At 35.3% G+C, this 14,844-nt stretch overlaps 1 protein-coding gene across 1 annotated transcript in view; it reads left to right on the top strand.

Annotated features, from left to right (window-relative positions):
* LOC125653550 (uncharacterized) overlaps positions 1-6,867 on the top strand; it is a 43,653-nt gene extending 36,786 nt beyond the window's left edge. The window contains exon 7 of the mRNA XM_056144587.1: positions 1,074-6,867. Within this exon, the coding sequence (XP_056000562.1) occupies positions 1,074-1,170 (97 nt within the window). The 3' untranslated portion in view covers positions 1,171-6,867. The remainder of the gene's footprint in view (positions 1-1,073) is intronic.
* Positions 6,868-14,844: the final 7,977 nt, after the last annotated feature.

Raw genomic sequence — 14,844 nt, 5'->3', positions numbered from 1 at the left:
GAAAAGTACCAAAACACGACGAACTTTGCTGAAGTAGAAGGTCCAGGATATTGCGATTTCGGAGATAAATTGAATGTGACCATCCCATACATTGTTTTCTGGATAAATTATCGTAGAAGAGAACGGTTTTAAATTCATTTCCATTGCATAATCCATGGAATCGCAAATGACCGACATTTTCAGGAGTGACATGTACATATTTACTGTAGCCCCCTCCGATTTTTTTATTTTGACGTTCTCGGGAGAGGGCTACAATGCCATATGATCTTCGTAATGGTGCAAAATATGTTATGAATAACTTGTAATAAGCTCCGTGTATTTGTTTCCAATGTTGTTTACACTAAAACGAGTACTAAAATTGTGCATGTCTAAAAAACTTAAGGGTGTTTTTCATTAAGAATATCATGCAATATGCAAAATTCTTCGTCTGCTCCGCCATGCTTGTTATCGCGAGATCTCGTACGTGGATCTACTGAAAAACCTAAACATTAACAATCAGTGGTAAAAAGTACTTTATGTGAGTCATTCCGACAAAGAAAGGATAGTCATATATGGTGGCAGAAAAAAATTACACTTTGTTCGTTGTTTAACTTGATATCAAATTTAAACCTTTTCATACCGACAAAATCGCCTTTTCCTCCGTATTCGACCATTTATGTAAACACTATCTTATATGGGCATACGCAACTGGAAGTTCCATCAAATATGGCGCATACTATGAATTGAGAAATTGGAATAAATCGAAATGAGTAGTTTCACCGACCCTAAGTTGTAGGTTGTAAATTTGTATATCGACTAAGAACATATGGTATCATTTTTATTTACTTTAAAAAAGCCAGCCATTCCCGCATCTGCACCATTACGGAGATCCTGAGTTATAGCCCCCCCCCCCCCCCCCCCCAAAAAAAAATAGAGAGGGCTACGTTATTGCGGCTAATATGTATCATTCAGTGTAATATCAAGTTAAGTACTTTGTGCTCATTCTTAAGTATATTGACGTCATAACTTTATTTACAAAAACAAGTGTCTGTGACCTCGGTTGAAAATGAGTTTCTTCAATTTGTCTTTTACAGATCATCAACAAGCAGCACCGGAAATCCAGATGCATTACGGGCAACCATCTGTTATTCTGTTTTCCTAGTCCTATTCGTTCTAAAATCCATTTATTAGTTAAGAATGGTATCCCAAACCAAAATAATATGGTCAAACAGGTCATGAACCTTGCTCTAAAACAACACTGAGGAACACGTGAACATGTATATTTCATTATAGTCATGTGTAGCTGCTAACCTTATATAATTGACCATAAGTGTCTTATTTATGCATTTATGAAATTGAATGCATTGTGTTTTGGTTCAATGACAATTAAGTATATAAAAAAAAAAAACGAATGTTGAATACAAGTCAGTAATTATTTCTCAAATGTAATATGGATAGCGAGAAATTTGCATAAAATCAATAAGAATTCATAACATAGTTAACATTTTACATTTCTTGAAATATCGCAAATTCTACAAAATATCAAAGGAATGCCGTGGTCATTATTCTACGATATACCTTCATTTGAAATAACTGGTTATGAGAAAATTGTTACATATGAAAGGTGAAGATAACGAACAGTGAGCAATCTCATGACTCCTATAAGCAATACCAAATAGAGATTTGGGCAAACCCGGACCCCTGGATGTTCCCCAGGTGGGATAATGTGCCAAGGAGGAGTAAGCATCCCCTGTCGACCGGTCACACCAGCCGAGAACCTTGTATCTTGGTAATGCAGTTTCGAATCGTTTTTTCCTATTACAACATTTTGCAATCATAAAACTTAATCAGTATATGTTGCATAACAAATTGCTCAAGAACATTTGTTATTCAATATAAATCATTTGTCTGCATTGCGAGATCGACACACCTGTAAACAAAGATGTCGAGACACATACACGTGTGGAGTTATCTTGGACTGTGTTTTCAAAGCAGCTGATATAATCCGTCAACATCAAACTAAATACTTGAAATATTTTTCAAAGTAGATCTAGTATACCCTACCATATCACCTTTGTCGTGGGCAAAGAACACTTAGGTCTATTCCTTTTCGGAAATTCCCATGACGTCACGGAGATCTTATTCGTAGCTGCATATGCAAACGTTTCTGAGCCGTAGTAGAATAGAAATTAAGTTCTTGTTTTCGGGACCAGATCATGTCGCCAAGTTAAAAACAGGTCGTGCTCAAACAACGAATACGGGTGAACTCAAAAAGACTTGATCATTTTAATCTTCTTGGATGAATCAGTTTTCATGGTTGACCTTCAGCAAACTGTTAAATGGCGGTCTGTGTAAGTTCTGTGTCATGTTCCCTCAGTCAGATGTCCAACATCAAAATACATGTGTTACGCAGCCTTTTACTGCGTATAAGAAAGCCCTTGGAAAACATCTGCCCTTTTAAAGCATCAAATTTCAGAACACCACAAGAGTGCCAAATCTGTTTATCACAAAACCAAGATGATATTCGAAGTGCCATCTTCATCTCTTCCATATAAACGCCATTAGCAAAATCAGGCACAGTATCAGCACAACATAAAGTTTGTTGAGAAAATAGTAGATGCGATCATTCTTTGTGGGAAACAAAATATTCCTCTCCGAGGACACAGAGATGATACCACAAGTGATTCCTCAAATAAAGGTAATTTCCTGGCAATATTACAGCTGTTGGCAAAGCATGATGAGCAGCTCTGGTCTCATCTACAAAAAGCAAAATAGAATGCCTTATATACCAGCAAAACCATTCAGAATGAGGTCATCCAACTCATTGGAAATGACATCACAGGTAAAATTTTGAAGGGTTTACAAGGGAGGGGGTTTTATTCCATCATAGCCGATGATGTAAATGACAAGTATGCTAACAAAGAAGTTTTAGTCTTGTATCTCAGATTTCTAGATACCAGAGAACACCCTGCCATAATTAAGGAGGAATTTCTTGACTTTGCAAATATAGGCAGAACTACTGGGAAAGCAATTGCTGATAAACTTCTTGAAATCCTCCGCTTGCTTGCAATTCCGATTGAGAACATGCGAGGGCAAGAATACGATGGTGCAGCTGCAATGGCATCAGAAAACGGGGGTGTCAGGGACGAATCAAGTCTCTAAACCAATTAGCTTTGTACACACACTGTGGGAGTCATGTATTGAATCTGAGTATCGCTTCAGCCTGCAAATTATCCCTTGTGAGGAATATGATAGATGTCCTTAATTCAGTGTTTATTTTCTTTGACAGTTCCCCTAAACGACAAGGGTTTCTTGGGACTATTATAGAAACAATGGTTCTGTAGATTTTTCCAGAAAGAAACTAGTTGAATTCTGTAAGACTAGGTGGGTTGAGTGTCATATTTGCTTTGATGTGTTCTACACTATGTACCAGTTCGTCATCAAATGTCTGCAGCACATTTTCAATCAAACCCTTGATGAAAGTACCAGTGAAGATAGGTCTTGGGATAGACAAATTAAAGTGACCGCACAGGGTCTTTTGGCTTCGATGACGTCCTTCTCTGTGTTGATAACATTTGTGTTTGTAAGGTATGTCCTAGATACAATAAAGCCTTTGACTCTCAAACTTCAGAAAAGAGATATTGACATTTTCACTGCAATTAAGTTAATTGAGGAACACGTAGATAGGATCAAAGAAATTCGTAGAGCGGTAGATACCAAATTGGAGTCTTGCTTTGAAGATGCAAAACAATTGCAGACGACCTTGATATAGTGATTAAAACGCCAAGGCTTTGCTCCCAGCAGCAACACAGAGAAAATGTCTCCACAAGTAATCCAAGAGATTATTATAGATCTGTCGTAGCCATTCCATTTCTGGACTTTTTCCTCTGTGAATTAAACACAAGGTTTCAGAAAGAAGATCTGGTGGCATATTCGATATGCTCTTTGTTGCCTGTCAATGTGACAAATATTTCACACGAGGAATTGTCCAAACTTGCCTCGGAACTAATATTTTGGGGGAGCGACCTGACTTGTCTTTCTGTAAAGGACTTGGGGAAAGAACTCAGAGGTTAAAGGCGTTATTGTGTTAACATGAGCAAAGAAACTTAAGGCAAACTCTGCAATCTGCTCAATATTTTCAACTTTGTAGATGGGGACGTTTTCCCGAACGTGAAAATTCTTCTTCACATTGATTGTGTTTTACCTATCACAACATGTGAGGCCGAAAGATCCTTTTCTGGATTAAGACGCATCAAGACTTCCATGCGCAGTACTATGCAAGAGGGCAGATTGACTGGGCTTGCACTAATGCATCTTTACCATTCATTAGAAATTGATCAAAAGGAAATTGTACAATCATTTATCAGGCAAGGAAAATGAAGATTATCTCAGTCAAGTCTCTTTAGCTAAATAACACTTCCTAAGAGAAAACATCAATACACGACAAAAAGGTCGTCCGCGTGGTGCAGTGGTTATATAGAGCGTTTCCTTCGAGAGTTGGAAAATAAAGGGTTGAACATTATATCACGGGTTCCCTTTTATATAGTTCTTAAACCGTTTGCGTATTACGCGTTTAGATGCATAATTTCTGTAAAATTTACTTTTCTACCTTCGGTCCATTGAGTATGTAAATTGAAAAACGACCAAATTATCGCTAGAAATACAATCTAATGTCAACAGCAATAGTTCACACCATTCAAACATTTCTACACGCAAACAGAACATCACAGATCATAACATGCAGTACGCGTCAAAATCATGGGACCCGCGTAATTACGCGGTTTGATGTGGACTTAGAAAAAAGTCGGTGTCTTTAAAATTGCGGTTTCTGCGTATTCTATAGCACTTGTGTGAACCTTTCAAATTTAAAGATACATATTCATGTACACACGTGTCCACAATAGGGAAATCAAACAATCGGCGATGATTCATTTAGTGGAGTCAAATTAAAGCGAACCGAAAATATCGAAAATCGCCACAATGTTAGAGTGACTTCATTCATTGTGCATTTTAATTATAAAACTTCTAAGTTCGATGTAAATTCATTTTAATCATTTTAGTATGGAAACAACCAGTCACACAGTTCAACTTTTCCAAACTTTCATTTGTAAATTAAATCAAATATCGATAGAAAAAAACAAATATTTTATTGTTTTCAAGAAAATGTGTTTTAAGTTTGAAAATCAAACCACACGCCATAGAATTTCAGGTCTTTTTGACACACATTTTCCGTGGTCCGTGACCAAGTTCTTAAGCAGTAAGCGTCAGCTGATTGAAAGATAGAGCACGTGTACCTCGTGCTTAACAATAGAAATTAGTAAATCGGTACATGTAGTTAATAAAATGTCAGTTTAGCTTTCCTTTGATAAATAGATGTATTAAATGATTTTATTTCCATTTAGATTAATAATGGTGACACAACTTTCCATAATATCTGATTAATTAATATTCAATTGGACTTTTTACATTACTCGCTGTGTACCTTAATAACACTCACATTCTTTCTCTGTTGATTCATGTAATCTTCATTATTTATACACAAAGCTGAACCCATTACTTTTTTTAGTTAAAATTGCTTATTATTGATCAATAGAATGATGAAATTGAAAAGCGAATTTCTCGATACCCCCTTCATCACGTTGGATGATGCATGTATATAACGCTTTATAGTTGTATGCATTTTACTGTAAAGTTTTTTAAATCTATCACATCCTAAACTACAAATGTAATTTTTTCCACAAATTAAATAGATGAAAATATATTGTCACTGTTAACTATCGATCCCGAGAGGACGTCTTTCATGCAAATAAAATCAACAATTCTTTTTCAAAAGGTGTGACTCTATATAAACAAAATATTTCATTAAGCCCCTTCCATATGTTCAGATCCAAATTCGATCATAAAAATGAAATAGTATTATTTCTTTGGGTAATAGATAAAAAGAATCAAAACTGTATGCTATAAGATTAAACAAATATCATGCCATCAAGTAGCACTTGTGAATGCATAACATATATTCATGTTTATTGTGTACAGTTCGCATAATAATGATGATAATTAAAAACAACTACCCCCTTCCAATCCCCATATCATTTTAGATCATAATCAAACATTGTTATGATTTTTATTCAACCTTCAAATATACATTTTGTCAATACCATCATGCTCTAAATCATAGTTAAGAGTCTAAAATGATAAGATATTTGGATATGTTTCCAGTAATATTCCAGATATTAGAAAATTTAAATTCTTCTTTTATATCCAAATTTAAATGAACATTTTTTCTTTCCTTGTTTTGTCTAACACTCAGAATGTCAAAGAGAAATTTCCCCTATTTTCCATACTATAGGCCCAAACTTACCCGGTACGTTTGTACACAAAATACTAGCGTCTTTTTACTATTATCGGTATTCTCTTACCTTTTGATTCAGCAGATGATATTAAGAAACATCGTCTCGGCGGGGTTTTTTTTTCGTTCTAAAAATAATGAACGGCGGCAGAAATATATCAACATCACACCTTCCGTTCGTTGTAGGTGGTGGGGTTAAAACGATGCAGTTGAATGGAAAGAAGAAATTACATAGCAAACAGTGATGCATTTAATCCAAAAATGATCAGTAGATTTATAATGACTAATTTTTAGGTTGGTAATTGCTCTTTCGATAGGATTTCTCAGCGAAGTGCAGATTTTCTAAAAATGTCGCCAACTAAATTACACACCTCATTCATTTCTTATGATCGATATGACTTTTAAAAACCGTTTCATTCCATTTAAATACTAACACTGTAGTTTTAACATTTCATCAAAAATACACCCTAAATACTATTATAATATAAGGAAGGGGAAGGGGACCTGAAGTCCTATACACAAGCACCTATGCGTTTAATGCCTCTCTTCCGCAACACCCCGGAATCTCGGTTATCAGAGTCCGCTCCGGGTTTTACTTTATACCCATTTTTCACTTCCGGGGAGTTCATTGAAGTGTTTAGTGTAAACAACGCCTCAGGTACAACTTTTAAAGGCAAACAGTTATCGATAATCGTAAGTATTTTCAGATTTTATTCTTATTTATATAAGTAACAACCATTATTAATGTAAATTATTACGTATTGTACACTTAATGCCAGACCCTCGGTGCATAGGCCTCTAAATTTCGCGCAAGATGTGTAGGTATAGCTCTAGATAGTACTATACTACGAGTAATCCCAAATGGTCTCACGGCGTATTGATAGAAATTCAGAAGCCTATGCTTGGTGACATGTTTCCCCTGCAGCTTTGGATTAGTTTGGTTAAGCTAGGCCTAGTTTATATTGAATTTCTTAAGTGCAATGGCATTAAAGATTATTTATTTGGAATGGAATGATAAAATACAATTAAAGGAAATTAAATGATTGACAGTATGATAGAAGATCTTAATATTGATTTATGATAGAGCTGTCATATTTTGTATATAGATATCTTATGATAAAATTTCATACAATATGGAGATTTTATAAAAAAAAAAAAAATCAGGGACTAAAGCTCGATTTGTAAGTATAAAATCTTTTTTCAAATGACAACAGCTAGTCCTCTAGCATTTGTAGACTTTTTACGTTAAATTATTGTTATACGACACTTTTCTTACATGGATGAAAATTATTCATCAGGGGTCTTGTGCTTAGATTTATGAAAACAATAACTTCCTTAAGCACATCATTGTTGACAAATGCTGAAATTGTACGATTATTTGTTTTAAGTGTTGTTAAAAAAATATGCATGTTTTAACAGGACATGTCTAGTGACAGGGATTCCTCAGATGAAACGGACAGAAATGAACTCCTTCCCAGTTTAGAAGATTTGGAGAAATGGTGTGTTAAGGACTTGAAAAATTGGCTACAGGAAAGGGATCTAAAAAGAAGTGGACCAAATTCCATTTTGGCTAAAAGGGTCTACCGCGCACTACGTACTACATGTAATTCTGACTCAGACGATTGTGATTCCAGTTCTATATATTCGAACCGTCAAATATTTAGTTTCAAGTACAGTGAGCTTGACTCCTCATGGGAAACAGCAATGCAAGATATATTGCCACAGATGTCTAAAAAGGGGGTTGAAAATTACTTCATGTTTCATAAAGACCCCTTTTCTGCAAGAAATGTCAAATTTATTCGCCATTTCCAGAAAGGAAAAAAACTGTGCAATGAAAATTATGTAAGCAACATAATGTACCACCCTGTTGATGATAGTTCAGATATCTGTTACCTGAAAGCAAATTGCAAACCATCGATGCGGAGTCATGTTCAAGTTGGTAAGGAGAAAATGGCTTCCACATACTCGCTTTACATCTGCCTATCCAAATCAACCAGACATATAATATTTGCTACCTGAAGAATGTGCTACATATAAACATTTTTACTGCATGTTGGAAGATGGCAAATTAAATCTGAAAACGGACCACAACTACATGTTCCAGATTCAAGGACAACTTGCTATTAGTGAAAAACCTTGGGTAGATTTTGTTGTATGGACAAAAAAAGGAATATCCATTGAACGGATATCATTTAATGATGAAATGTGGAGTGAAATGCTTCCTAAACTTAAATTGTTTTACATGCTATCTTTTGTGCCAGAATTATTCTCATAGAATACCATGTACTTTAGTGGCCAACATTTGTGATTGATATCAAGTTATATCGCCAGTTGTTTCTTAAATATAGAATGGCTATTTGTGAGTTCTCTGTGAAAACTACATGAACATTTGGCATGTTCTATATATAATATAGTAGTAAATTTTCATATATTGGCATAATTCTTAAAATTTAAGTTTGGTAAACAATTTATTAAAAGGATCTTCATATTTTATTTAACACTTGTATAAATAAATGTATTGTTGAACATAATCAAGACATATAAAGAAGAACACAACAGAAATAGTACTTGTATAAAAAAAAATGTACATCAACCATAAACACAAATTCTATAAAATGAATACAATTTTGTGAATGTTAACAAATGCAAGGTTGTGAAAAATCTCTAGTACTGTCATTAACAATTAAATTTGCATGCACATTTCTCAGCATGCGAATCCATTCTTGTTTTAGTTTCGGTTTTTCTCTGACATAGGTAACCGATGGAGAACAATTTTTATGCCTTCCGGGGTAACTGTTGATGATGTATTTGAACATCCTGGAACACAGCAGTATTTCCTTCCCATGCTGCAAAAATGGAAACAAATCAAACCTTCATTGCAAAAACTATCTGGGCATATTGATGTGTCATAAAACTTTGCTGAAATGGGACAAAACTGAGACTTGAAGGGGGGGGGGGGTGGGGGGGGCATAAAGACCCTATTTTAAGTTAACACCCCCAAATTTTACCTGTACCCTAATCGACGGTAGGCCGCCTGTCAATCAAACTTTTAACAATATATCTCAGGTGGAGTGACATTGGGAACCTAGGCCACCTGCCGTTTTGCAGACTCTAGCCATTTTTACGCCACCCTCCAACTCAAAAGCTGAATATTCCCCTAGTGTTACATGCATCATAGATAAAATGGCGCGAGGGGGGGGGGGGGGGGGGGTCCGACAACACAGGAAGCCTATGATTATGTACTATTGTGGCAAAAAGTACTGTGCATTTTTCTAAGACCCTGTTACTCCCTTTCAAACTGTGCACAATAAATTGTAGGTTTTAAAAGTTTCCTAAACAGTGAAATCGTTTGAAAGATCTTGCAAACCTGAACAACTTTTGGTCTACATGTTTTATCAAAAGTTTCTCCAGAAAAAAGCTATTGATTGTGACACTAATCAAACTCTTCAGGCGAGCCATGAGGCCCGTTCGCCTTTTTCATGATGTTGTTTGAAACATCTTGCAAAACTGAAGAACTTTTGCTCTAGATGTCTCATTAAAAGTTTCTTGACTAAAATGTTATAGATTACAACAATAACCCAACTGTTCAGGTGAGCCATGAGACCCGCAGGCCTTATTCTTAACATCGTCAGTAACGCTTGCGAATCTGAACAACTTTTGTTCTAAATGTCTTATCAAAAGTTTCTCGAGAAAAAAGTTATTAATGTTATTAATTGTGATACAAATTCGACTGTTCAGGCGAGCCATGACCCCCGCAGGTCTATTTTTTGATATCATTAGATAGATCTTGCAAAACTGAACAACTTTTATTCTACATGTTTTATCAAAGTTTCGTGAGGAAAAAGTTAATCATTGTAACAGAAATTCAATGGTTCAGGCGAGCCATGAAGCCCATGGACCCATTTCTTGATACGGCACGAAAGATCTCAATAAACTGTATAACTTTTGTTATATATGTCTAAAAAAAATATTTACGAGTATAACGTTATGCGACATTTATCACTGTTAAGGCGAGTCATAAGGCCCGTGGGCCTTTCTCTTGATATCGTTTGAAAGATCTTGCAAAACTGAACAAGTTTTGTTCTACATGTCTTATGAAAAGATTCTCGAGAAAAAAGTTAGTAATTGTGACACTGATCAAACTGTTCAGGCGAGCCATGAGGCCCGTTGGCCTTTTTCATGATGTTGTTCGAAAGATCTTGCAAAACTGAACAACTTCTGTTCAAGATGTCTTATTAAAAGTTTCTTGACAAAAATGTTATAGATTGCAACAATAACCCAACTGTTTAGGTGAGCCATGAGACCTGCAGGCCTATTTATTAACATCGTTAGTTAACCCTTGCGAAACTGAACAACTTTTGTTCTACATGTCTTGTCAAAAGTTTCTCGAGAAAAAAGTTATTAATGTTATTAATTGTGATACAAATTCGACTGTTCAGGCGAGCCATGACGCCCTGAGGCCTAGTTTTTGATATCATTAGATAGATCTTGCAAACCTGAACAACTTTTATTCTACATGTCTTATCAAAAGTTTCGTGAGAAAAAAGTTAATCATTGTAACAGAAATTCAATGGTTCAGGCGAGCCATGAGGCCTATGGGCCCATTTCTTGATATGACACGAAAGATCTCAATAAACTGTACAACTTTTGTTATATATGTCTAAGCAAAATATTTACGAGTAAATAGTTATGATTTAAAACGTGGAGAAAAATGAGTCACTTTTTAAAACTCCATTTTCGACCCCTACCGAGCTTCAATACTAGGCACTTCCAGAAATTTTGAAAACCCAGGTGCACAACTACAACATGTCGTCTAACATCACTGAAAATTTCAGCACTCTAGCTTTTATCGTTTTTGAGTTTTTGTCTGGACAAAATGGTCATCTGAAAATCGATAAAAGGGGGATAACTTCCAACCGGAAGTGATTTTTCAAAAATTGAAACGGCGGTACAAACTCCAAATGGCAACGCATCAATCCTGAAAATTTGAAGCAAATCGATCCAGTCATCTCCGAGAAATCTTCTGCACAAAAATCGGTAAGGAGAAAAAAAAAGAATAATAACTAGATGCGATCTCGTTGCGAGCAACGAGTGGGTCTTCCATCCAATTTTAGATGTGATGAGATAAGAATTTGACTGAGATTTTCGTTCATAAATAATGATACAGATATATTGTCTAGACGTACAATTTAGCTTCGGTAATGTTTTACAAATATTGATCATTTAATTATAAGAGTTATAAATTAAAGACTCTCTGCCCCTCTAGGCCACTAATTAAAAGGGGTCAGCCTTTTTTCGAGAAAAAAGTTAATAATGTTATTTACTGTGATACAAAATCGACTGATCAGGCGAGTCATGTCGCCCGGAGGCCTAAATTTGATATCATTCTAGATATATCTCTCAAAATTGAAACAAAAATTGTTCTACATGTCCTATGGAAATTTTCTTAAGAAAAAAGTTATTGATTGCGACATTTATCAGACTGTTAAGGCGAGTCATAAGGCCCGTGGGCCTTTTTCTTGATATCGGTTGAAAGATCTTGCAAAACTGAACAACTTTTGTTCTACATGTCTTATCAAAAGATTCTCGAAAAAAAAAAAGTAATTGTGACACTCCTCAAACTGTTCAGGCGAGCCATGAGGCCCTTTCGCCTTTTTCATGATGTTGTTCGAAAGATCTTGTAAAACTGAACAACTTTTGTTCTACATTTCTTATCAAAAGTTTCTCCAGAAAAAAGTTATTGATTGTGAAACTAATCAAACTGTTCAGGCGAGCCATGAGGCCCGTTTGCCTTTTTCATGATGTTATTCGAAAAATCTTACAAAACTGAACATCTTTTGTTCTAGATGTCTTATTAAAAGTTTCTTGACAAACATGTTATAGATTGCAACAATAACCCAACTGTTCAGGTGAGCCATGAGACCTGCAGGCCTATTTCTTAACATCATTAGTTAACGCTTGCTAAACTGAACAACTTTTGTTCTACATGTCTTGTCAAAAGTTTCTCGAGAAAAAAGTTATTAATGTTATTAATTGCGATACAAATTCGACTGTTCAGGCGAGCCATGACGCCCGGAGGCCTATTTTTTGACATCATTAGATAGATCTAGGAAAACTGAACAACTTTTATTCTCTATGTTTTATCAAAAGTTTCGTGAGAAAAAAGTTAATAATTGTAACAGAAATTCAATGGTTCAGGCGAGCCATGAGGCCCATGGGCCCATTTCTTGATATGACACGAAAGATCTCAATAAACTGTACAACTTTTGTTATATATATCTAAACAAAATATTTACGAGTAAAAAGTTATGATTGAAAACGTGGAAAAAAATTGGACACTTTTTAAAACTCCATTTTCGACCCCTACCGAGCTTCCATACTAGGCACTTCCGGAAATTTTGAAAACCCAGGTGCACAACTACAACATGTCGTCTAACATCACTGAAAATTTCAGCACTCTAGCTTTTATCGTTTTTGAGTTTTTGTCTGGACAAAATGGTCATCTGAAAATCGATAAAAGGGGGATAACTTCCAACCGGAAGTGATTTTTCAAAAATTGAAACGGCGGTACAAACTCCAAATGGCAACGCATCAATCCTGAAAATTTGAAGCAAATCGATCCAGCCATCTCCGAGAAATCTTCTGCACAAAAATCGGTAAGGAGAAAAAAAAAGAATAATAACTAGATGCGATCTCGTTGCGAGCAACGAGTGGGTCTTCCGTCCAATTTTAGATGTGATGAGATAAGAATTTGACTGAGATTTTCATTCATAAATAATGATACAAATATATTGTCTAGACGTACAATTTAGCTTCGGTAATGTTTTACAAATATTGATCATTTAAGTGCTATAAATTAAAGAATCTCTGCCGCTCTTGGCCACTAATTAAAGTGGTCAGCTTTTTTTTTCGACAAAAAAGTTAATAATGTTATTTACTGCGATACAAATTCGAGACTGATCAGGCGAGTCATGTCGCCCGGAGGCTTATTTTTTTTTTATATCATTCTAGATATATCTCGCAAAACTGAACAAATTTTGTTCTACATGTCCTATTAAAATTTTCTTGAGAAAAAAGTTATTAATTGCGACATTTATCAGACTGTTAAGGCGAGTCATAAGGCCCGTGGGCCTTTTTCTTGATATCGTTTGAAAAATCTTGCAAAACTGAACAACTTTTGTTCTACATGTCTTATCAAAAGTTTTTCGAAAAAAAAGTTATTGATTGTGACACTAATCAAACTGTTCAGGCGAGCCATGAGGCCCGTTCGCCTTTTTCATGATGTTCTTTGAAACATCTTGCAAAACTGAACAACTTTTGCTCTAGATGTCTCATTAAAAGTTTCTTGACTAAAATGTTATAGATTGCAACAATAACCCAACTGTTCAGGTGAGCCATGAGATCCACAGGCCTTATTCTTAACATCGTTAGTTAACTCTTGCGAATTTGAACTTTTGTTCTACACGTCTTATCAAAAGTTTCTCGAGAAAAAAGTTATTAATGTTATTAACTGTGATACAAATTCGACTGTTCAGGCGAGCCATGACGCTCGTAGGCCTATTTTTTAATATCATTAGATATATCTTGCTAAACTGAACAACTTTTACTCTACGTGTTTTATCAAAGTTTGGTGACGAAAAAGTTAATCATTGTAACAGAAATTCAATGGTTCAGGCGAGCCATGAGGCCCATTGGCTCATTTCTTGATACGACACGAAAGATCTCAATAAACTGTACAACTTTTGTTATATATGTCTAAACAAAATATTTACGAGTATAAAGTTATGCGACATTTATCACTGTTAAGGCGAGTCATAAGGCCCGTGGGCCTTTTTCTTGATATCGTTTGAAAGATCTTGCAAAACTGAACAACTTTTGTTCTACATGTCTTATCAAAAGATTCTCGAGAAAAAAGTTAGTAATTGTGACACTGATCAAACTGTTCAGGCGAGCCATGAGGCCCGTTGGCCTTTTTCATGATGTTGTTCGAAAGATCTTGCAAAACTGAACAACTTTTGTTCTAGATGTCTTATTAAAAGTTTCTTGACAAAAATGTTATAGATTGCAACAATAATCCAACTGTTCAGGTGAGCCATGAGACCCGCAGGCCTATTTCTTAACATCGTTAGTTAAAGCTTGCGAAACTGAACAACTTTTGTTCTACATGTCTTGTCAAAAGGTTCTCGAGAAAAAAGTTATCAATGTTATTAATTGCGATACAAATTCGACTGTTCAGGCGAGCCATGACGCCCGGAAGCCTTTTTAAAGATATCTTTAAATAGATCTTGCAAAACTGAACAACTTTTATTCTACATGTCTTACCAAAAGTTTCGTGAGAAAAAAGTTAATCATTGTAACAGAAATTCAATGGTTCAGGCGAGCCATGAGGCTCATGGGGCTATTTCTTGATATGACACGAAAGATCTCAATAAACTGTACAACTTTTGTTATATATATCTAAACAAAATATTTACGAGTAAAAAGTTCTGATTTAAAACGTGGAAAAAAATTGGACA

The sequence above is a fragment of the Ostrea edulis genome, chromosome 7 (assembly GCF_947568905.1).
Source record: "Ostrea edulis chromosome 7, xbOstEdul1.1, whole genome shotgun sequence".
NCBI lineage: Eukaryota > Metazoa > Mollusca > Bivalvia > Ostreida > Ostreidae > Ostrea > Ostrea edulis.
The sequence above is the reverse complement of the archived record's forward strand: the minus strand, read 5'-3'. Positions and strand labels throughout refer to the sequence as shown.